This window comes from Helicoverpa armigera, chromosome 6 (genome assembly GCF_030705265.1).
Source record: "Helicoverpa armigera isolate CAAS_96S chromosome 6, ASM3070526v1, whole genome shotgun sequence".
NCBI lineage: Eukaryota > Metazoa > Arthropoda > Insecta > Lepidoptera > Noctuidae > Helicoverpa > Helicoverpa armigera.
The window spans coordinates 4,347,486-4,371,682 of record NC_087125.1 but is presented as its reverse complement, the minus strand read 5'-3'; the positions used below and the strand labels follow the sequence as shown (position 1 = coordinate 4,371,682).

General features: G+C 35.6%; 1 protein-coding gene across 1 annotated transcript; it reads right to left on the bottom strand.

Annotated features, from left to right (window-relative positions):
- Nucleotides 1–1,250: 1,250 nt before the first annotated feature.
- Nucleotides 1,251–18,514, bottom strand: LOC110373140 (ras-related and estrogen-regulated growth inhibitor-like protein). The gene is made up of 7 exons (XM_021330319.3): nucleotides 18,288–18,514; nucleotides 8,668–8,761; nucleotides 7,864–7,920; nucleotides 7,683–7,783; nucleotides 5,249–5,446; nucleotides 3,344–3,521; nucleotides 1,251–3,152 (listed from the first exon to the last, which is right to left on the bottom strand). Exons 2-7 carry the CDS (start codon nucleotides 8,738–8,740, stop codon nucleotides 3,052–3,054), a joined length of 708 nt encoding a protein of 235 aa, XP_021185994.2. The 5' UTR covers nucleotides 8,741–8,761; nucleotides 18,288–18,514; the 3' UTR covers nucleotides 1,251–3,051.
- Between the last annotated feature and the right edge of the window lie 5,683 nt (nucleotides 18,515–24,197).

Below are 24,197 nucleotides of genomic sequence, written 5' to 3'. Positions count from 1 at the left end.
GAACATAAAACGAATTGTAGATAGATGTACCAGATAATTACATTAATGTATGTATTCAGCATTTAAACTATGTATTCAGCAAAATATTGTCATTGTTTTTTTTAATTTTGGGAATATTAAAAATGGATTTATAAAAAAGTTAATGATCTATATATAATGAAATGGTTTTACACATCTACATAAGAATTCTATCTACTGTCCAACATACATTTATTTGACTTTTTGACTAAATAAAACAAGAAATATCCTCCGATAAATTTCCCTGCAGGCCGTATTTATTATACACTTAATTTTCCCTGATCGTTTGTGTGTCTGTGCCTTAATTCTAAAAGATATAATTTATATGGCGTATCTTCAACTGGGTTAACTATATACGAATCAGAGATAAAAACAATATCATCAATCATTTGCTATAGAATTTATAACCCATTCTGATTATTATACCTATTATATATTATAGTTAGGTAACGGCATTTCCCTGTCTGTTTGGCTATATAGGAAATATAAATTAAGAATTTGTGTCTAGATAATTTTAAATGGATTTATGAGTGTAGAGTTATTTATCGTGTTTGTGATATATAGGCACACCTATATTAAATGTTCTTATATTATTTTTAATATCTTTTAAGATTGTAGTTTCTGTTTCAATAATGAAAATTATTGGCAATCCTCTTCTAACGGCATTGATTTGATTTGAACCAAATAAATACTTTATTTGGTATTACTATGTATTGTATTGTGAAAACATAATGACTCATTATTGCAGAATCATGAATCACGGTTTGCCTAGAAATGTAATTAAACTTACCTACATTAGTGTTTACAGCAATTCCTCTCTATTTTATTTACTCAATCAATAGTTTATTTTGTGTGTCAATCAGTAGTCTAGCTAATTCTCGAATACGATTGATATGTGTTACGATGAGTTACTTTTAATTGTGGTTTTAGGTCACTTTAATGGTACTACGGCCTTGATGTTCATTTGTTTTTGTAATCGGATTTTTGAATGAATGTTCTTTTTTCGTATTTTGTTATTTTGGCTTGCCTTTTATAGAACTTAGTTTGATGGTGGCTGCTTGTGATGTTATGATGAGGTATGTAAGCCACTTTAAATATTGTATGGGTCATAATGATGTCCATATACTGTATAAGTCTAAGTAGCTATATTCAGAGTTATATGTATAGGATGAGTTGCAACCTTTTAGTGGCTTTTAATAGGGAAATGAGAGACAAAGAAATGAAACATGAAATAATTATTATAACCGTTTAATATTATTAAAGCTAATCAATTAATTTATTTACAACTTATTTCCAATCAGTTCCGACGTTTTAGTCCCCTTAACAATGTAGGTACATATTTACATTCCTCGATTCTGTTCTCATCAATATAATTTATGGAATAGTCAATATTCAACAATAAGGCTTGTAGTAAGCTTGGCAGTTTGGGAATAATTGCTAGATATACATGGCGTAGCGAAAGGTTCTGAATTCGTAGCCAGCCGTAGCTGCTGTAGCAGTCGTAGCAAGCTACGCGTAGTCCCACTGCCTACACCGATACAAGCCTTAGTAATAATTTAGCAATTCAATTTAAGGCATTCTCGTTACAACTTTTCCGCCGCACCAACAATCTCATAATATTCTATCCATTTTCTTATATACATATTTAGTTCATAATTTATGATACTATTAATTTGATAGCCCAATATTAAGTACATGAACAGTGCGACGGTGTCACATCTAGAACAATATCACACCAGCCAAATCTTTGCTTCATATTATTTACAAGTTTAATCACACTATCCATAGTTTATTACTACATCCCATTTGACAGAATACACGTAGACATTTGTCTTGTAAAATACATAACATTGTTTATTCAGACCGTCTCTTTTAACACTCCACCCAAACATTCACAATGTCTTTTCACAGCCCTTAAATTATGACTAGAAGATGACTAATGATTTATATGTAATACAAGTAATTCATAAAATTGTATAGCGATACAGTGGACATAGCTTCACAATGCTACACATAAAAATTTGGTCAAATCTGTAACAATAGAAATGTATAAAGAGTGTAGTTAAATTCCTCTATTAGATAGAACAATTATCAAAATTCAAAATGTGAATAAATTACCTAATTTCACCACTCCTTAGGCCTTTAAAACTCTATGAACAGCTCAAATATTTTATTACAATTCCAAAAGATTCCTAAGCCTTTAGATAATAAACGTATTTATATATTTTGGATATGGTGAAACAGGAATAATAAAAAGTGTAAGTTAATACCCTACACAAGACTTACTTTATAATAATACTGTGAAAAAGTAGAAAATTTAGGCCGTATCAAACTGATATACGTTACACATAGGAAGGTACACATAGTATATAGATATTATAGCGACAGTCAGGCACCTTACATGAACAATATTATTGAAGGTACGCGTTCGCTCTACACGTTAACACTATATATTTGAATTGATTTCTATTTCTATGTATATTTCATAAACATCAACTTGAACATACAACAGACAAAATACACATTGTTGAGTACGATTATTAAGTATGCAAATGAGTATTCAATCACTGAGTTAATAAAGTTCATAATTCATACATTTATGTAACATTTTCACCAATATGTAGGTAATTATTAGCTGATCTTTGGCACATCAATACATGAGTCGAAACACGTTACTAATATAGCAATTATTGTCAAATTACTTAAACATCAAAATTCATAAAACTGATTCACTTGATGTTTTAACACAATGCCGTCCAAGCATACATTATGACGAAAGTTCACATCGTGCACTTATATATTATGCACAAGATTAAACTATTGACTAGTGTATCTGGTCTTTGGTAGTCCACGAGCTGCACATGAGATGAGCACGAGGGGTGTCAGCACCCATGACGTCACTGCAGCTTATATGATGGTGGCGGACATGGGCGTGGGGTGTGCGAAGCGGGCGGGCACGGGCAGGCAGGCGAGCCACACTGCGCCGGCGCCGGCGAGGCATCAGCGCGCGCGGTGCGCAGGCGCGGCCGCCGGTCAGGGTGCCGCCGCCGCCAGCGGGGGCCGCGCCGGCGCGGGCACGCGGGGGCACGCCACCATCGACCCGCTGCGGGTCGCATGGGTGTTACCACCACCGCCTGTAACAAAGGAAAACAACATTAGAAACTATTACACAGGACATTCTGAGATTCCTATCATGGAAAGATTCAGAAAGACTTGCAATTGGCTCGGTTCCAACAATTAACCGCGAGCGCTAATAGATATATATTTCCGCATAAATTAAGGAAAAGTACCAGCGATTGCTAAGTAATAGCCAATAGATGTTTACCTATTAATGATCCGAGCATCTTGGTGACGGAGAACTTGCGCGTACGCTGCGGTGTGCGCACTTCAGCCAGTAGGCGATCCACGCAGCGGTAGAGGTCGCCGGAGTTGTCGGCGACACTCGCCTCGCTGAAGGAGGCGCCGTGAGCTGCACTAATAGCCTGACCTTCCTTGGTCGTGACCTGCAGACAATAGAAAAAGACTTGAAAAATATGAATGGATAAAAATACTTGTGCTTGGAACTGTGATGTCACAATAGGTCTTTGTCGTCGACTAAAGGATACTTAGCGATAGGGACCCTACCTTTTTCCTCAAAGCTGCGCTATACATTCGACACCCCAGGATAAATTATGTAGGTAAAGTTACGTCATAAAAAGTTATTTTTATCTTATCGACATTAAAGCCCCTAACGACAAGATCGGAATGTAGGATAATGCCGAGGACTTCGTTACTTAATATTCAAAGTAAACTTTACAAAGCTGTTTAGATTGCGTAAACTCTCTAAACAAAACGAAATAAGGTCAGGTTTTTACCAATTTTCCGCGTTTATTTAAACAACTTGAGGGTTTAACGGAAAATTACAATTTATTTTTATCGTTTAAAGTAATGTTTATCGTTATTTTTGAATCCGAAAACGAACCTTCTTTCAGTCATGTAAAAATAAAAGATCTACTTGGGAGTTGGGACTCATAATTAATTTCTATACATGTTTATATTGTAACTTGAAGCAAACATTTCCTTGTAGGAATGCAGAACCGGCTGTAGATCCGCTTTGTGACGGGAGAATATTGAAATCTTGTAGTAGGCATGTCACAGCAACGTAAGGAACTTGCTTGTCTATATTTCAATAGGTAATTGTATTAGAGATCTACACATGCTTAAAGCGCCACAAGTGTCTACCTACAAAGTTTCCAGATATGAATTTCTGCTTTCAGTTTTCACCCGAGTGTATAACCATTATGTTCGTGACAAAAGCTGTCTGTTGGCAACACTCTGTACGCGTATTTCCCATTGAGATCGAGCTCGGCAGACTCAATAGTGACAGACAAGACAGTCTCTCGTCTTTTGTTATTCTGGCGACAACGTCGAACTTCACAATACCGCCTGTCAGTCTGACGGCGAGCTTTGTTGAGGTACTTTGTAAAAAAGGTCAAAGTGGAAAATGGTCCACGTGTAATGTAAGAGACATAAGTCGTAAAACGTTCACAACAGTTACGTTTGCCCCTGAAATTGTTAGTATCTTTGTCATAGCCGATCCGAGACTAGATTTTCTAAACAAGATAAAGGAAACGTGTCAATCATCCAGGCTATAATTACGTAATCGGGTGTTATGTAAGCGTCACACTGATCCACATATCAGCTAACATCTTGTTGAAAGGTGAAGGACAATTTCGTCAAATATTCTAGAAATAACGAGAGATATTGCGCAGAAAGGAGTAATACATTCGTATTTACGGTTCGAAAGCTATGTTCGGGTTACTTGAGCTTTTGTATTATTCCGTGTTTACAGTAAACAAACAGGGAGATTTAAGACCATCTATTTTAAATAAAGAACTGAATTGAAGATGTATTTTTCCGTGCACATGAACTTGAGTGACAAGTGGATTTATACTTATTTACATTTTAGTTCCCTACGCTTTAAGCTTGCCATATTAATAAATATTTGGCCTAATTAAAGAGTTATAATTTGTAAATACTGTAGGTCACAGACGATGTCGGTATTTAGAGGAGATGTAATGACCGGACAACTGGTTTTTTCCACATAATTTTAGATTCACGTCCCGACTTATTTGTCATCGGAAATAAGTGCTGAAAAATTTCCAATAGGTGTAGAACAAAAATTATTTGAAGAATGTTGTATTGGCTAGCGAGTGGGAATGTAATGGAATTGGATTATTGAATTACTGACCTGTCTCAAGTGGTCTAGGTCTGTTTTATTGCCGAGGAGAGCGAGTGGCATGGGCGCCGCGGCGCCGCCGGCGGGCGCGTGCGCCGGGCTGCCACCCGTCGGCGCACGCTTCAGGGCGCTCAGCACTTCGGTAGCGTACTCGAAGCTGCTGCGATCTGTCACCGCATACACCAGCAGGCACGCATCAGCCCATTGAATCTAGAACAACGAAAAACAAACATTAGAAAGTGCCAACAACATGTTTCAATTAGCGTGACATGATAATAGCAAATGGTAAATGACGGAAATATGTGGAAGTGTGTGTCAACACATCGCTAACTATGTCAGATACAACGTTACAATCCGAGAGATGCTCATGAGGTGTAATAAATCGATATAATTTACAGTCTATCTTGATGGAACGTTCTGAATGGGTCACATCTGTGACTGTTATTAACGTTTGATTGCTAATTAAATCTCGTACAAAAATTTCAGTGAGGTTCAATGTTGTAATTTTCCAAAATAATAGTGACAGCCTTTTGAGTTGAAAATTGAAATTCATAACCGTGAAAGTGCGTCATAGCGCGAATTAAAAAAAAGTGGACATAATCAGTTTTAGTGTTTAGACTAACAACAACTCACAGAACAAAGCTGTTTACATTGGCAAAGCGTTTTTAAGTCTTCATCAAACAATATAATATACAGCTTTGTGCAAAGGAGACTAGACGAAGAAGAATGTGTTTAATTAATGCGTCTTCGGAGCCAACATTCCGGCTTAAAATTAGCCTTGCAGCGATTCACGGGCGCTCCCACGCGCCAGTGGCACGCCGGGACACGCTGCCCACTCGCTTGCCTATAGCCACTCATTGTTGTCCACTCGACACCCGAACATCGTACATATCACAACACATAATTAAACAGGAAGTTGATTTGACGTCAATAATTCATCTCTATTGACTTATGAGGAATGGAACTCCTAACACAGATTCGCAGCAACCAATTCAAATTAAATCGCCACTTTTGGCGAAGAGGCAATCATTTCGTACCTATATTTTTGAAAGCAGACCTTTTTTTTTAATAAATTGGAATAAATTGTTTCAGTTCACGAAGAATGGTCTTTGGTCAAAACAACAAACGTAAAAAAGAGATTTTTAATTGAAGTGTGCGCATAAGGCTTCCGACAAGGTCAGAGGTTATTACTTTTGCACAAGTTTTTTCATATTCTACGTAGTCGTTAATATTTGCAAGCGATGTTTTCTCATAATGAGATAATATTTAAGGTCATCAATTTCCACAAAATCAATCTAATTTGGCTAAATGTTACAGTCATTAGGCCAGTTCGTCCTACACTAGTTTTCCTATTAATTGATGTTCTGCCCACAGAGACAATTATTAACGTTTTACAAAATATATTTTTTCCCAAATCTGAGTGATTCTACACCATCTCGAAATAACTATTTTAAGGATCACCGCAACAATATTTGTGTAAACTTCAGAAGGAGTACCAGATTAGAACGGTCGTCGTTCGAGATCTACAAATGTTAAACTGACAATCAGCACTTTCGCTCGCGAGCTGCTTAGTAATTAGGTGTTGGAACTGCTATAAATAATGTATAATATGTAAACACGATGAGTCATCGTGTATCGGTCATTGGGGCAGCTCCTGGAGCCGTTCCATGCCACTAGTAGCATTATTCGAAACATTAACCCAGTTGTCGGAACATAAAGCGCCACCAGTGTACCGGTAATAGCGTGTTTTGTTTGCGGAAGGGTTCTGTTGTCTTTGATGTTGTCAAGACAAACACAGTATCTAATTATCTCTTGTTACGGCTTAATTTGTATTTCAGTTATTACTTGAGCCAAAACACTGATTATGTTACAAAACATCACCAACAAACATCAAACTTCAACCAATGTAAATCCGGTTTGTAATAAAATATTACAACCGAGATTAAAGTAAACAGGAATAAAAATTGAAATAGCTACAAAAATGCGACCTTCTGATGAAATACTCGACATCCTTAATCTCACTGATTTGTGTACTTATTATTGTTTAGAAACTAGAGGCCGGTCAGTTGTTTAGCTTATACTTTAACTCCTCGAAGGTGAAGACTGGGCACTGCGCAAGGTCCCGGAGTACAAACCTATTCATAAACTGTTCAGTAAACCTTACAGCAAGTGTTATTTTAGAGTACCTTTGAACTGAATATACCGTGCACATTGGTCAAAGCGAAGGTCAAAGTTTACGATACTTCGTTATGATCAAACCATAAAATTATGTTAGTTTTAGTATTAGAGGGTCAATAACTACGTGTACATTCTTTAGAAGACCATACACATAATTTAAATACATTTTACGATTTGCGTATAAGTATTTTATATCAAAGATACCCCTGAATTATTTCGAGTTTGAATTTGAAGTCAAATAAAACATGTGTATAAGATATTTATTTACCTGTTCAGCTGGGAATTTATCTGAATTGGAACCGGATACATCTATAACTTCTAGTTCAACTGGAGTGCCGTTGATAGGTACCGTTTGTCTGTACAGGAGATCTGAAAGGAAGTCGTAAAATGAGCATATTGAAGGAATTACGGACCAAGATATTTTAAGTATCTAATATTATGTAACCAACCTGTGTTTGAATGGTATTCACCAATGTATCTTCTAGTTAGGTAACGAACGATGAGAGCTGTAACAAAAAAAAAATGAAAATACAAAAAAGGTTTTCGTATTTGAGTTGGTGAAAGTTTTTCAACAAATTCTATTTTCAAAAGTTGTTAGTATGTTTTGTGTTCTAGTGTTTGTTCGTAACTTCAGTCGCAGTAGCCGAATGTACGGCGTGGCGCATTGATGTATTGTTCAACATGTTACGTTACATCACCAAGGAGAATAGGTCAGTGGGCTGTTGCCCAGCTCGGCTTATGTAACACCAAGTAGGTCGGAGTCCTGAACATATGCGGTCAAGGTACTATTACAAATGTTTATTGTTTCTTTGGGACTATTTTGTTAATTAAAATACGCCATCTTTGCTTAGTAATGGACTAAATTATAAGTAGGTACGCAACTGCTTTAACTAATATATTTTATTCAAGAGAGCAGTCGCTTTTCATTACTCAACTAAAATTCTTAGGAAAGTTGCCTTATAATATTATGTTTCATACAATTTATTTAAAATTTAAAAAATAGGAAAGAAAGGAATTACGTTTCATTCAGTAAGCGGAAAATTTCGAATTTATGAACTCGTGGAAAATTAAATCCATCAAAACGATGACAGTCACTCAAGTATTTGGGTCGCTTGAATTAAATCAGATGATACGAACTTTCCTGAAGTATATTTTTTTCAAAATATTTTCCTGCCCCAAAAAAATTAATATGTTTTTATTATGTGACTAAAATGTTACATAATATTATGTAGATATGTGCTATGTTTGCTTACCGGACTTGCCAACTCGAGAACTGCCAATGACGGCAATGCGTACGCGCTGCATGCTGGCACGCTCGTCCTTCATGCTTAAAGATTTGCGTTTTATCTGCAACAACAAAACATTCATGTTATACAACAGTTTCAAGGGCTGATAAGAAAAAACACGGTGATTACGCAACAATTTAGAGACGACACCAGAAAAGCTGTTCGCAATTGAATACTTTTACTCGTTGGAATACGAACCCTAATATTACGTTTTCCCTTGCTAACCTACAAAATTGGTGTTAATGATCATTTGAGTCGTTCTCAGCGTTAAATCAGGGTGAGATAAGCTCAGGCGGCGGTTAGTTGGCGAGCTTCAGTTTCATTCATTACTGACGCCGCTCTGACGTCTGCCAGCTAATGACCGACCGACCGCGTCACCGCGAACACTTGTTCAAAGATAACATTAGATCTCATACAACATTTGCGAAAATATTCCTTTAAATTATTTTCACCATCATTATTCACAGTGGTCACTGACATCTGAAAAATTACAGGAAACATTGTCTCGAACAGCTTTGTTACAAAATTCGAGAAGATTTCAGTTGACCGGCAAACAAAAGAAAGGTCGGCAAATAAAAAAGCAAAACACAAATTGCGAATTCTACATCGACCTTCGTTTATTTGTAGACCTTGAAAACAGAACACAACCTTTTCGATTAGGTAGCGGTATTGTACTCATAGCCCTTTCCTGGAAGGATAAAACAAAAAAGAACTGCTTACAAAAACGCCATTAGCGCGGCATGTAATGTAGATATGTGCGAAATATTTACAGAGCGGGTACGCCGCTATGCGTCAGCGCCTGCCCACCGACTGGTTGAATAACCCTAGAATACACCGTGATGTCCATTCAGACGCACCATGTGTTGACAACAATACAGAATTGAAAACAAAAACATTCGTCTATTTGTTACATAAATTCATCCGACAGATCTTTTGATAGGCGTACTTTGTTGATCATTATTTTTAGTTCGTTTCATAAACATGGAGATTCCCAAATAATATTATTATACAAATTTTGGCAGAGAACTGCATTATACGAAAATGAGTTTATTTCGAGAGAGAGAGAGAGAGACTGCTTTTAAGATTTTAATTTTAAAGAAGCACGTGCGTTGTGAATGTAGGTAATACATGAGTGTTTAGGTTTCCACATTAGATGAGCAACGAGCAGGTGTTATCAACGTCAGAAGTATCTAACGTAAACAGGAGTGACGTACCATGGACCATTGAATAAAATATACAATCATATACTTGATGAAATGTTTAAGCCTCGGTGGCCACGTTTAAAGCTTACGATTGTTTACAATGTCGCTTTCTCTCGGCTTATGTAACCGTTTATTAAATGAAAAAATATATTTTTATTTTATTACCGGACTCATGACACAATTTTATACTTTAAAAATAATATAATTTAAGTACAATAACAACTGCATTTTGGGCACATGAAATTACCTTTTTATGTTTTATGAATAAGTGCGTATTGCATTTGCATATTGATACAAAATGGTTGACTTTACTGAAATGTGAGCATAAAATAATACCATCCTTCAGAATATATGATTTTACTGATTATTATTTTAATAGACCAAAAAATCTTAAAATATGCAATATCAAAAGAAATTGCATCGCCACGTGAAAAAACATAGCCCACGCGGTGGAAAACGTGGCATTCCGAATGTTTGATACGCCTTTCTGATTAATGTATCAGTGGCGACAACGGCGCACTTTTTATTTACGTTTGGCGCCAAATAATATCGCTTAGTCGCGCCCCGGTGCCAAAAGAAATATCAAATTTTAAATTTACTTTCCGTGTTACATAAATAATTTCAGTAGCCACTTATTATATAAAAATAATTGTGGTTTGTGACGTTACAGGAATTTTTAATGTGTAGCCCCAATAAAAAATATTTTAATTTTTAATATAGAACGTGTACAAAGTCTGTTTCATCATTAGCAGTAAAAATATAAATAAGAAAGGATGAATTCCAAAATAGCTAATGTAACCTCTTTAAAACTTATTGCGTGGCTTACACTTTTATTTGGTGGAAAAATATATAAAGTGTTGAAGTTTATCGGCCACAACTAATTAATTTTAAGGTGCGATAAAACGTGGGTTCGCTAGTCGCGTGAATTTGTTGTCACGTTGATAAGGTTTCGCAATAAAAACAATGTATTTTTATACGAAATGTTATAAGTTTTATCTAAACCAGCTTTACGTGGGCGCGTGGAGTCATTGTTTGCTGTGGAACAATATGGAAAATTGATATCAGCATCACGACTTTGTTTTTGTTCGTGGTGAAGGTCTACTATTGGTTTACAATGTGACATTCTCATCGATTTACTAGTGCGCCATAATTCTTTAGCATATACCTACTATACTACATACGAGTACTTCCTAAAAAGATAAGATAGCATGATCTTTTTATAGACAGGGAAAATATTTTGTCTAAACCACTATAGCTTATTAATACCCGAATTTCTTACTATAAAAACATAGACGATCAATTACGATAGTGGGTTTCGTGGGCGTCCTACCCACGAAGCGATCCTTTACCCTGCAAGCTTACAGCCAAATGAGTGGGACGAAATGCTAAGCGTCTGAAATATTATGTCTGGTAAACATTGCACGCCAGAATAGAATAAAAGTTTTAATTTAATAAAGTGACATCTGCCCCATTAGTATAAATTATCCTAGTAGAATTACTTAGTAGAGGAATAAAGTGTAGAGTGTGGCTGTCCGAAACTCATGAATCATAATAGTCCTTGCAACTTGGTCAAGCAATACATCGTCGAAACTCGTTTACTAGAGTCCTTGATCTGAAGTGAGGCCGTGAGACCTTCACCGCCAAATGGTGCACGAACCGGCATCAATACTCGAAGGTTACATAACCCGCGGGATCAGCTGAAAGGATATGACCTTGGGAACAAATCGTCGGATCAGAAGGATTATAACCATTAATTTCCTTGTTAGAAGGTTGCTACCAAGGACTGCTTCAGTTGTTGACACTGATGTCGACTATGATAAATAGCTTCGCAGCTGTGTAACAAGAGATTGACAAGTAATAATTGTGATTTATTTACACGAAGCGAAGGCCGAGTCCTTGGCTGCCGGGATACTTGTTTGAGGTTAGGGTTTAACCACGGAAGGATTACACACACGTTACTTTTAACTAGCATGTTACCAGGCAGCGAGTTACGTTAGGTTTAGGTTTACATAATGTGATCATTAAATTATTTCTCAGTAAAAAGTAACAAATGTTATGTATTCACATTCTGGGTCTACTTCGTATAAACAGACCTAATTTTTTCGACATAAAAGTAAAGAGCTGTTGTTTCAGCTACAAAGCTGCGCAATTTAATTTTACGATTTGATTGGCCACTTCGTGGTATATCAGTCAACAACAACAAGCAAGCCGACAGTAAACCTAGTGAACGAGTTTCAGCTCAAATACTAGTTCGTGAGTCAAATTATTTATTCATTGTTCTCGTTCTTGGCAAGTACCGCGTCGTAAGTACCTGGGTACTTTAGGGAATGTTAATTTCATGTTCAGAATAAAGTGAGACGAAAGTGCTTCATATATTCGTGTTGCTATAAAGGCTGAAACTTCAGCCAAAGTTTGTAATGTAGTACATGACGCGTAAGACTTCGTTGAGTCATAACGAGTACATTCTAGGCTGGTAAGTCGATTCGAGCTATCTAGCGTACCATCTAATGAGATAATATCAAAACGAAGTCACATATATCATAAAAATATTTTGTTTTCGCATATATTTTCATGACCGAGTTCTTGAAATAGGAGACCAAGATGCTCAGTTAGATAACATCATTTCCGTAAGAAATGAGTGCTAATGTAACTTTGTTATATTCTATTTTGTAATATTACGGTCATGAGATTTATACATATATCGTAAACCACTGGTTTAATTAAACCTGCACGAAATACAATTTTAATAAATGTGCTACGCCGCGTAGCAGTTTTTCGTAGCAGATTACAAACAAGTCTTTGTGAAAAACACGATGGCTGTTACCGATAAGGGCAGTAACATGTTGTTTACAAGCCATTATTTGGTGCTTCGGGGATTCAACGATTGCCGATCCTATTGTGTGTGTCTCGACTTTTCACTTAATGAGGCCATTGACTCGTCGCTGTTTGGAAGTCGGAGAGCATTTCGGTTAATTAGGCTTAATTGTCGGCTCTAAAGTCATTCATTAGCGAATTCGACAGGTTACGAACGTTTATGACCTTTTTAATGCCTTGTGGGATTCATTTCACGTAAGCACTAAGTAGATGTAGCTACAGATTCAAAATTTACTTTGGTGAATCTTTGTAAATGAAATAAAGATACAGAGTGCAGAGTAGATATAGAAATGGCTGTAAGACGATTACACAAAAAGGGTACGTATAATCTGATCTTCACGACTCGTCTTTTACGCGGAGAGGTAGGTCAAATTCTTGAATAAAGTCGCACTCGAGTAAATAAAAATAGCAGCGTGGTAAATGCGTCGAAAATTGGCGACACATTGTTTTTGGTGGAGAGGTAAATGAACCGCTTTCTGAGTTACACGTGTGGCTTCCATTGCCCAGCTTTTCAATTGTTTTGTATTCGACTACATTGTGCTTTCAGTGTTTTGAAGTGTAATTGTAATAGCGATCAGAGACCGCTACTAAGTCATTAAAGGACGACCATTGAACTGTTATAAAAACAAGGAAAATTCTACGCCCTCAGACAAGACGCCGAAAATAAACTTTGCTATTTTTTATGCGTCTGTAAACATTGATTTGATATGACTGTATATTGCATCTTTTATATCTAACTACTATGCAGATAATTACTGCAATTGTATGTAGTTCAGGTCACAGGATCCCGGTGACCCTCTCGTGACCTGCATCGATCCGTGACCGGGTTATCTGCGCTGCACCGGACCACCTGAATTGATACCTAGTAGAGATGAAACTACATAGTTATAACTAAAGCCCGAATATAGTTGCACTGATGGAATTCCAAAATTGAAACTTTGAACTATTGAAATATATGCTCTAACTACATGCCAGTATGTTAAAGTTAGTTGGGAAAAATGTAACTACATTTTTCCAGAGTACATATTGCAACGTAGTTTGGGCACTCCTTCTATTTTAGGTAGCACGTGTCATAAAAAGTGCTGATGTTTCAATTAATCTTTGTACACGTGTCGTGTCTAAAGTGAGCGGTGCGCTGGACATGTCACCTTCTCATGTATTATGTATGATGTTCAACAAGTTCGTTTGAAAGTACAGTGCACAGCTATGCATGCGATACTTGAAATAAACTCATACCCTCGGAAAATTCCCAGAACATTGATGTTTTAAAAATACTAACTTTATGAAGCTAAATTGAATAATCCTTTATATCATGATATCAGATATTATAATAATATTTATTCAATTTCAAGTGAAACATAAATATTTTCGTGTATATGAAGTTGTTTTCAGTTTTGTTTGCACATAGATTTTCATGTTTTATGATATGCATCTATTCTACATCCCGATATTTTTGTGGAAATTATAGTTGAAACGATGTTAAACGATGTTATTTTTCTAGAATATTTCATATCCGACCTTTTACGATCGGACGATGTCAGTGCTCTTTGAGCTTAAAGTGGATTATAGAAAATGTTCAACTATTTATATTTATAAACTTAATAAAATTCTTCCAACGTGCAACTGCGTCGTATTTCTCCGCCTGCACCAATACTAGTAGATTTACGACTGAATACGTCGAAAGGAAAGTTTCAATGTTGTTACTAGCTAGCCGCACCTGGCGCGTACTTTCCCAAAACATGGAGACTATCAATGAAAACCTAATTTAAACCCTAACCTCAGAATATTTCGGCTTATATTACAATGAGCTTTTTTCTGTTAGAGAACTTTGCGTTATAGATCGTTTGCTCTTTAGTCCTTTGATGATTGACAACAGAGTTTATTTAACAACGTGTACTATTTCATGATTTAAGAAAATTACTTTACCGAAGTGCTTCCATTATGCAGAACACGTGTTACGAATCAATCAATGTTAAATTAAAACCTTTTACTCGTTCATCATTTAGTAGAAGAAACAAATCATTGATAATTACGTTTTAAAAGCATTGTGCGATATCGGGTTGCTTTTTCAAATGGTATGGAATAGTATACCTACAAAGTATCATTAATGTCTACTCTAAGTGATTTCAGTCGTTACGCTTTTAAAAGTGTCTGCGATATTAACGACACCGTGCTGATAGAATAACAGCAGGAGTTAATCCATGTGTTGTGGAAAAATACTATTAATCGCACTTGTACTCAACGAACATTGTATATTTTATTATAAAATAAACACGTCTGTTGCTACGCGCATCTTAATCGGTAGCGGCATAGGTAGCGAGGCGCGCTCAATTCATGCCGGATTTGTTGTAGCTAGTAACATTCCACGTTGCTGTCATTATGTATATTCCTGAATTAATTTATTTTTCACCTTTGTAATATAAGCATTTATGATGACATCCTGCTTTTGATACATGTAGGCGAAGGACAACGGTAACGAGAAGATCATCAGTTACTTTGAAACTCCTCATTAGCTCAATTTAAACGCCGACAGTAACATGCAAGTCGCCAAACATTGTGCAACTTTCATAACTGGGTTAAAAGTAGTATTGTTAAAACGATAACTGGGTCAAGTTTAGTGAAAATCGTAATGTGTAATTTAAAATTCATTTGTTTTCATTTTTTACGATAAACCGCTCGGATAAATAAACTTTTTCGGTTAACATTGAACTTTTGTATGTGTTTAACAATAACGGTTTCGCAAGTGATCGTTACAGGCACAGCTGTTACAGTTTACACGGAATAAAATCTTATTGGGTCAAGTACACCAACATTTTGGGCATTACTGTTGCAACGTTTGTGTACTAATGATGTACACACCATTTTTCTAATCAGATCATCGTCTACATAAATCGTGTTTTCTAAAAAAAAACCTGTGGTCGTGATTTGAATTTTAGATTCGGCTGAGAGTGATACGAATACAAAAATCTTTACATCAGCTTTGATTTTTCTTTTTTTTCGACATTACATCAGTTTTTCCATTAGATGTATTAATGGTATATCTCTCATTCACGTGAAGATGAGCGATGGAGGCGTGAACCGTGACGTTAGTGGGATATGCAAAATATTTATCTTTGGATATACCTACGTAAAGATGAACTATAATTATTTTCCGCGTTTAATGAATCGAGTATTAAAGCGGTTGGATGGAATACTTGGCAATGCCGAGTGCGGACCTGAACGGAGCGGGCCGGATGTTCTGTCTCCCTTTCGTCTTTATTAAGGCGACTTTGACCTAAGGAAACACGTTGTCAGCTGTATAAACTGTACGAGTGAATTAAAATGAATGGAGAAATAACATATCATCTTTTGAAGTGAACATGTGTATATTGTAAGAGTTTATCCACAATGAAAATGAATGGTTCCGTCCCAAATTGGATGGCAACCGTTATCTGTTTAATTGGCTTTATAGCTCTTTTTCAAGGTTGTGTTATGACGAGGCAATTATGGCTCGAAAAAATACAGGACACTCGGCAATGAAAGGCCGCGGGCTCGTTAATTACAATGATTTTAATTATGCAGGTTATCCATGTAATACTATATCATTTCAAACATAGAAAACGTTGCTATGCCAAATGAAACCTTCACGGTAACTGGCCGGCAACAGTATATTAAAAGGTACATTCGGAATAAAAATGTAATAATTCGAATCAATCAATAAAACCTGAAGAAAAAGATGGAGTTTATCGAACCGAGCTCCTTTACGATTTAAATCTTAGTTGCGATGTGAAATGTATGAACGTTTATTCTATTCAATAATCATACAATCTATTTCTCCAGCCTGAAAATACAAGTCTGGAATCGTATGTGATTACCTTCCCTTGTCGTAACAATAGTTTCAATGATAAGAAAATAGAGGGAGATATTTCGGGTATCTTTCACAATAGACGCTATAACGTTTCAGTTTCATTCATGAATGTTCGGCAATCGTATAAATTGAATAAGGACGGGACTCATTGTGATGGCAGTTTGTTTTGATATGGGTATAATTTAGGAAAACTGTCTACCGATGTTCATTTTGATTTTCGAAATTGAACAGTTTCAATAATCATAATTGATTTCTGTACAAGAATAATCCTGTTGGTATAATAAATTATATACCCTATTACTTGTACCTCCTATGCTATGTTATCATGTTTATCTTTTTATTAGCAAGATAACAAAACATATAAGGAAAAATGTCCTGTTTGAATCCAAATGTCGTTTTTCCTCCGAACTAATTTAATAAAACTGTGGAAAATCTTATTAACTTTTCCTAGAATATAAATATTTGACTTATGTAGATATTGCATACTTGAATAATACACTCATTTCCAACTCTTATTGAATCAGAGTGCACTGTTTGTTTTTTATTATGTCAAAGCTCTTTGCAGGTATAATTGATGTTTTCCTGAGAAATGAAGCTTGTGTAGCTCAGTTTCTTCCAAGAAGATAGGCTCTTCATTTTACTGGAATATCATGTTTATGTCCTTTTAATTAAATTATAAAGTTAGATGAAATATTGCCTTCTATTTCTTTGAATGATTTGAATGTACCACGCGCTTTATTAATGTTGAATGTTCCATCCTTTGTTATCCTATGCTAATTAAAAGTTATACATCTAGGCTTTTAGTGCATAAAAACTAGGCATTGGAAAGATTTGGAAGCCTACATCGGTTCATATTTAGGCAGGTCACAAAAATTTCCTCATGTCAACGAGATAACAGTGAAATCACGGCTGATAAGGTATGGTCAGCATAACGGTTACATTGCCGAAAAACTACATAATATGGAACATGTGTAAAATTATTAGGATTACAAGTTTATCAATTAATCAGACCTTTATTAAAACGTCTCGGTACAATACGGTTCCAATAAATCAAATTAAGACAGATGCATCGTAACAATAGATAAACCCAATGGCCCAATAGGCGACATAGGTGGAAATACACATACAATTAATCTTTGAAGCCTACGTGGGCTCAAATAAAGTACAGCCTTTATAGCTTATTTATTGAAAACAAGTGCGAAAAAGCTTATTTTTCCATCCAATGAACAAATATTTGCATACCCAACACATGTTAATGATTTGCCTAATCAATTTACGCACAGTGAACATGATAAGCCCACTTGAGATTTGAGTGTGACTGACAAATGATTTGTGAACACAAAACACTAAATAATAGATGCAGCTTACAAGTGATAATTATTTCAAAGATGATTCTACTTAAATGTAGCTATGAAGTCAATATATTAACTAGTACTTCTAGGTTTTTTGTTACATGAAAGCGGTGCAACGATTTGTCTAGACATAACTGAATCAATATAACTATTCAACTATCTATTGCATGCAATCAATACAACGGAGCAGAAAATGCAGCAGACAATTTTCACGGGAACTCTATGAAATCTTAGTTAATGAAATGATTCATGTATTCAAGTATTCTAAGAAGCGGTTCATGACAAGGAGACAACAGTTGAATGAAAGCTTACCTGATCCAAAGTATTGGCGTCCCGGGCCAAACAGCTACAGGTCGGCTGAATCGCCGGCAAACACCACACAGGGAACGAAATATCAAGCAGTCTATACACAACACTAAACGTCTATAAATTCACTGTCCTTTAAGTCCAAGGAATAGCAAAAGAAATTGTTCTAGGTTCAAGTAATGCTGTAGTCACTGTAGTTGAAAGCGACGTGAAGCGCGGTAGAGCTCCTACAAGCGACTGGGCGGCGCGCAGCCGATCCATCCTATATATACGTAGGTAGCTAGCAACGCCGCCCGCCCTCCGCGCGCCGAGTAATGCAAAAATATCAGTGGAATCCAGAGCCTAATTTTCTCTGTCACTGCCTTATGCCGACACAATGAGAGCGTTGATCTCCTCGCCTGCATCTGTGACACTTGACCAAATTCTTTAATCTGTCGACTTAAGCTCCTTACTCATATCCTGAATGTGTTCAAAGCCATATATGGCTCCTGTAGGTTAATTGATGTGTATATTAATGGAGGATGGAACTGTTTCTCATTATGAGTTGATTTATTTTAGATTCTTGCATGAATCCTGTCCTTTAAGTATGTTAAATTCTACACAGAAGCTTACGAAAGTAACAGACAAATTGAAAACGAGAAACTAGATTTTCTAACACACTATCGTAAAATGTTGTAAAAGCAGAAAACAATTTACTGCATTATAATTTATGTATATGTTATAGCACACAATGGTTTTCGCAAGAAACCATGTTAATCTTTACAATAAATAAAAAACGTTTACGACTATATACAAATTTCAATCTATAAAGTAGAAAACAATGCTTCGGTATGTTACTATTCTATTTACTGGGGTAATAGTGGTAATAATAAAACTATCATTAGGTGCATGTATATTGTTTTTGAGCTAATATCTGTCTGTGAAGACATTTTTAAAATGCAATTAAACTGACAAATCGATTTTCAGAGAATTATTTTAAAAAGTAGTTGATCGATCAGTATCAGAAGTCACGCGAACATAAAACGGAACCAGTTCAAGGATGTTTCTCGGCTAACATCGGTTCTCCCAAACCATTTTTTATTGTTATTGGCACATATATCTTCTTGTCAAGTATCGATGAGTCATGAGAAAGTTTCTCGTGTGATATAGGCTCACATTTAATGATACGTTTATTTTAAATGGAGCTGAGTAACATCAGACGCTCCGTAGACCTCGGTAATAAACAGTCGTTACGGCTCTTGTGACTCGCAAAGCGTTTGCCCATCGAAGTATTACGATGCAAACGGAGATTTCTGTTATTACATAATGATGGTAGACGGAGCTAAAATAAAAGAAAAGTTACGGTACAGTCAGGGAAATAAAGGAAGGGAGAAGTTGGTGTGCGATGTTTTACTTTATAGTATAAGTTTGTAACAAAATTTAGGTAAGCATACCCTCTTTGACCTACTAAGTTCGATGACTGTCTTCACAGGATACATATTGTTCAAAGTCCACACTTCAAACTGAGATTCAACTTGGACAGTGGTTTAAAGCCCCGGAACAATAGCAACACAGTAAGAAACAAATGACAAGAGCATGAGGTCACTTGAAGTTTTATTGTTCCTCTGATATTAATATTGTAGCGAAGGATTTCAAAGCACAAGTTGTCCTCCAGACCGACTCGCGGTCGAGGGCTGAAGTTTTGTTATATTAGTATAAAGACCTCGGTGAAAGATCTTTACTTTGTGCGATAACAATAAATGTGTGTTTCCAGGCAGGTTGCTATTGTTTTAGAAAGTAAACCTCTATTGTGAACGAGACTTACACTTTTCATCTGTACACGGTAAATAATTATGTTTCAAACTTGATTTTAGTTGAAATTTCTATACAAACTTAATATTTTTTCGTATTATTTTTGTCGAGAGATTATCCAATAAGTTTTTAATAATCAATTATTTAACAGAAGCTCGATTGAGCATACAAATGTACCTACACAACCTATTCAAATGTATTGAAATTAATCTAGAAATGTCAATCAGTTTCAATGTGTTAATGTATCCCATCGGGTTCGCATACAAATGTACGAATGCATGCATCCTACAGACAAGTCTCAATGTTCTATTTCCAGTGGATTGATTTGAGTACTTTGTTGATGTGAGAAATGTTTCATACAAATAACGATTTGGATTTTCCTGTTGAGTTTGTTTTCGTTAAGGATTTGAACGTCCTTGTTGTTATTTTTTACTTCAATTGCTTCGTGGTAGTTGTTACAGTTCTTGGTAGGCTGGATTAGGTACACTAAGTTGCTCACAATTCAGTAATTCTTGTTCGGCTGTCGACTCTTTTCCCTTCTAGTCTGTTTTATATTCAAGGAGCACTAGTCGAATTTGCAAATTATAACATTTGTAATGGTAAGCGTGTGACAAACAGTTCTGGAAAGAAGCTGCTTTAAGTTTTTGTATTAAAATACACATATGACTAAGACCTCTAACAATGACCTACATAGTAGAAAAGTCAACGATCACAAAAAACGCTAAAATTATCATCGCAAGTGTCAAAGTGTATAATTTTCAAACAAATGAGCGCCCGGAGAAATTAGAATTGTTTCTGAATAGTTTTGACGGGATGTGATAATTTTTAAGACAAAATATGAATATTATTAATGGTCACAATGTCACTTTCAACTCTAAGATGAAGACTCCAGTTGCCAATATTCGCGTATTAACGATCGAGCTTTCCGTCGAATATAATAACACGTTATATTATATCCACGCATTTCTAATAAAACATTCGCTAAACACGCTCGTCTTCACGCGAACATTTATGATTTAGACCTTCAAACAAATACGCTTTATGAATGAAATTACGTGTAGTGAAAAATACCGCGTAATTTTGTAAACTATTGAAGATTGATGGCGGAAAATTTAGCGATAATTTTAGCCACAATGTCGTTTTTTAGTTAGAAAAGTACATAATTATGTATAGAGAGAATACTATTTAGTTTATATGTTCCTGAAGAGACTATAATAGTGAACACATGTCACTAACCCCAAAAACAGAGATCCAAAAACAGTATTCATTGGTAAGATTAAAAAGGTGCATATTACTTTCCATTCTATTCTTTTTTACGTCTCTATTGCAGATTCATTTAAATATTCTTATCGACTTCCATTCAAAGGCTCGGACTATTGACTTTTTAGAGGTTTCCAAACTTAGATTGGACATAAAATATTTTTTAAGAATTATTATTGATCGGACTTCGAATCACAGTGCGTTGTACTCTAAAGACTTCAGTGAAAATATTAAGAGCGTTTACCCCGCAATATCTTGAATCCGCTAAAAGATTTATTTTCAGTTAACATTAAAAAAAACAGTAGTTACAGTTATGAACCATGATTAGCCAGTAAAAGTACTTTTGATTGATTGAAATAGTTTTAAAGGCAACTAGGTACAAATAGGTTCACTATTTATTCATACCTACTTTATTACATAGCACTTTCAATACTGGCTCGTGTAAACTCAGATCATAAGATTACGTAAGGTTGCAGTGCCAATCGAATATCACGTAATATTGTAGAAATGTTATGAACGCTACTGAGGAGCGGTATTGCGTGTAAATAATTGTGTACCTGCCTGCTTTGTTGTGCTGTAAAATGTAAGAAACATTTCCTATAAAGCGCCTGCGAATCCATTGAAATATGTTTAACGATATAGAATATTTCCATATGTAACTGAATGTGAAATGAAAATAAAATTGTACCGTGTTGTGGAAACATTCTGTATTTGAATACAATAGTGCATATTTCAAAAATAGACCGCACCATTGAATATGACAAATGAATGAAAATTAACATTATCTACTACGTGCTATTTGTGTTAAACACTCATTACAAGTGTGGGTTAAAAATAATTGAATTTGAACACGTTTTTGTTTGTACAGGATAATAAATACTGAACGCGTCGCAAAATCGTGACATTGTGGGCGTAAAAATAAACTATGATGAAATGTTTTGCGGTGACCGTGGGTAGCTTCTAATATGGTAAATGTTCTTAGAGATGAGGCATCGATGTTGGTCCATGAAAACATTTCAAGATCAGTAGTTGCATGAGTCAAGTGCGAGCGATAACGCGCGGGTTCCGGGAAATACAGTGAGTACTCCCCGCCGCCGTCGCCACTCCGTGTTTACATTCGTAATAACAACCGCGCGGAGATTATCCCGAATTTATGTAATAAATAACCCACAAATATGATAGCAACTGAAGTGGAGTAAAAGTATGTTTCATGCAAATCATGTTTGTTTTTCGTGACAACTTTCTCGCATACGGAGAAAACCCCGTTAAGCTTGTTTTGACATGAATGACTCAACTACATGTTTTCCCACAACAAATAGACAACATTTCTATTAGACTGATGACCTTTTTCTTTGTAGATAACATATTTTTCTTGAATTTAAACAGATTATTATAATCTGTATTGTTCAGGTACTAAAAACTTGGCGGGTTGTCGTCTACAGAACAGATTGTGAAGACCTATTTTTCTTTAGTGAACTGAGAGGCGTGGGTGCAGAATGTCAGGTGAATGTTTGTATTCCTATGATAAAGATAAAAGTGGCAGTTACATTGGCTATTGTTGAAGCAACTTTTATCTAAAATAGAAACTATTTTGTACCTTTTAACTTTTTCTCCCACACCTTCTTGTAGTCATTTATTTTGAAGAGGTATTTTTTAGTTATCCTGTTTCAATGTGATAAGTGCATGGAATTAAATTTTATTCAATTTGTCCAGTACGTAGGCGAAAAGCGAATGAAATACTAACATTTTTGAAAAGTTTTGTAGAATTCCACGCCCACTAAATGTTGTGTTCTGTTGTTTCATTGAAATGCTAAAACAATAGAATATGGTTTTTAAATGTCAATTTATTTTTACACATGCAGTGCAACGTTACGAAACATTTTTTTATTATAAGTGTTCTTATAACCCATTTTACTACTAATACAGTTTATTTTGTTATAGATGAATGTACTAAAGAATTAATAAAATACGTAATTGTTTTAGTAGAAAAAACAAATTAAAACTACTTAGCACATTTATTCTTTGTACGGGTATTTGCAGGAAGAAGCCTTAAAATAATGTAGACGGTTTAATTTCAATTTTCAACGAAGTATAAATAGTTTTCCGATGAAAAACTAACTAACGTAGAGAAAACTTAATAGGTTTAACGTAGAAGCGTATTATAAATATACGATGTGCAACCTCGTTATGCTCTGACGTTCACTCTTTTTACTCTAAAATAGTGAGATGTTTAGTCTTTATTTTATTCAAACTTAGTTTTGTTGATTTATTTTAAGGCACACTTCATAAATAATTGTTAAGGAAATATTAAACTTTGTAAAATCTCAATTTTAAGTAATCTGTGTTGCACAGTAATATCACTGTCTACGCGTCGTAGCGCGTAGCCGTAGAGCCTCCGTAGCGCGTAGCAATATACGTAGCAAGGCGCTATACTACCTCAGTCGTACCATGAGAATACGTAACATGTAGGTAAGGAAACACAGTAAACAAGCACAAAGGTCTTTGAAAGAACATAATATTTTCTTTTTTAACGGCTGACACACAAAATGGCTGCGCCACTAAATTCGATCTTATTAGATTTACGGACGCTAACAACATTTCCTACTTTCTATGAAGCAATAAAGCCAAAGAAGGTCAATATTGGAGGCGATTTAGTTCGGTAACATATAAATTTGCACTAAGGCTTAGCCTCGATAGTGATGGGAAAGTCGTAACATAGTTTACCTACACGCAATCTCGGGCTAAGTTTGACACGGTTCCGATAGCGCGCAAATTGCGTGATCCCCCCGGGCAATTAACGTCACACTATCCCGGATATCCAGATTTGCTTATTTATTGTTTAACGCGGCGAATATAAAGTAATAA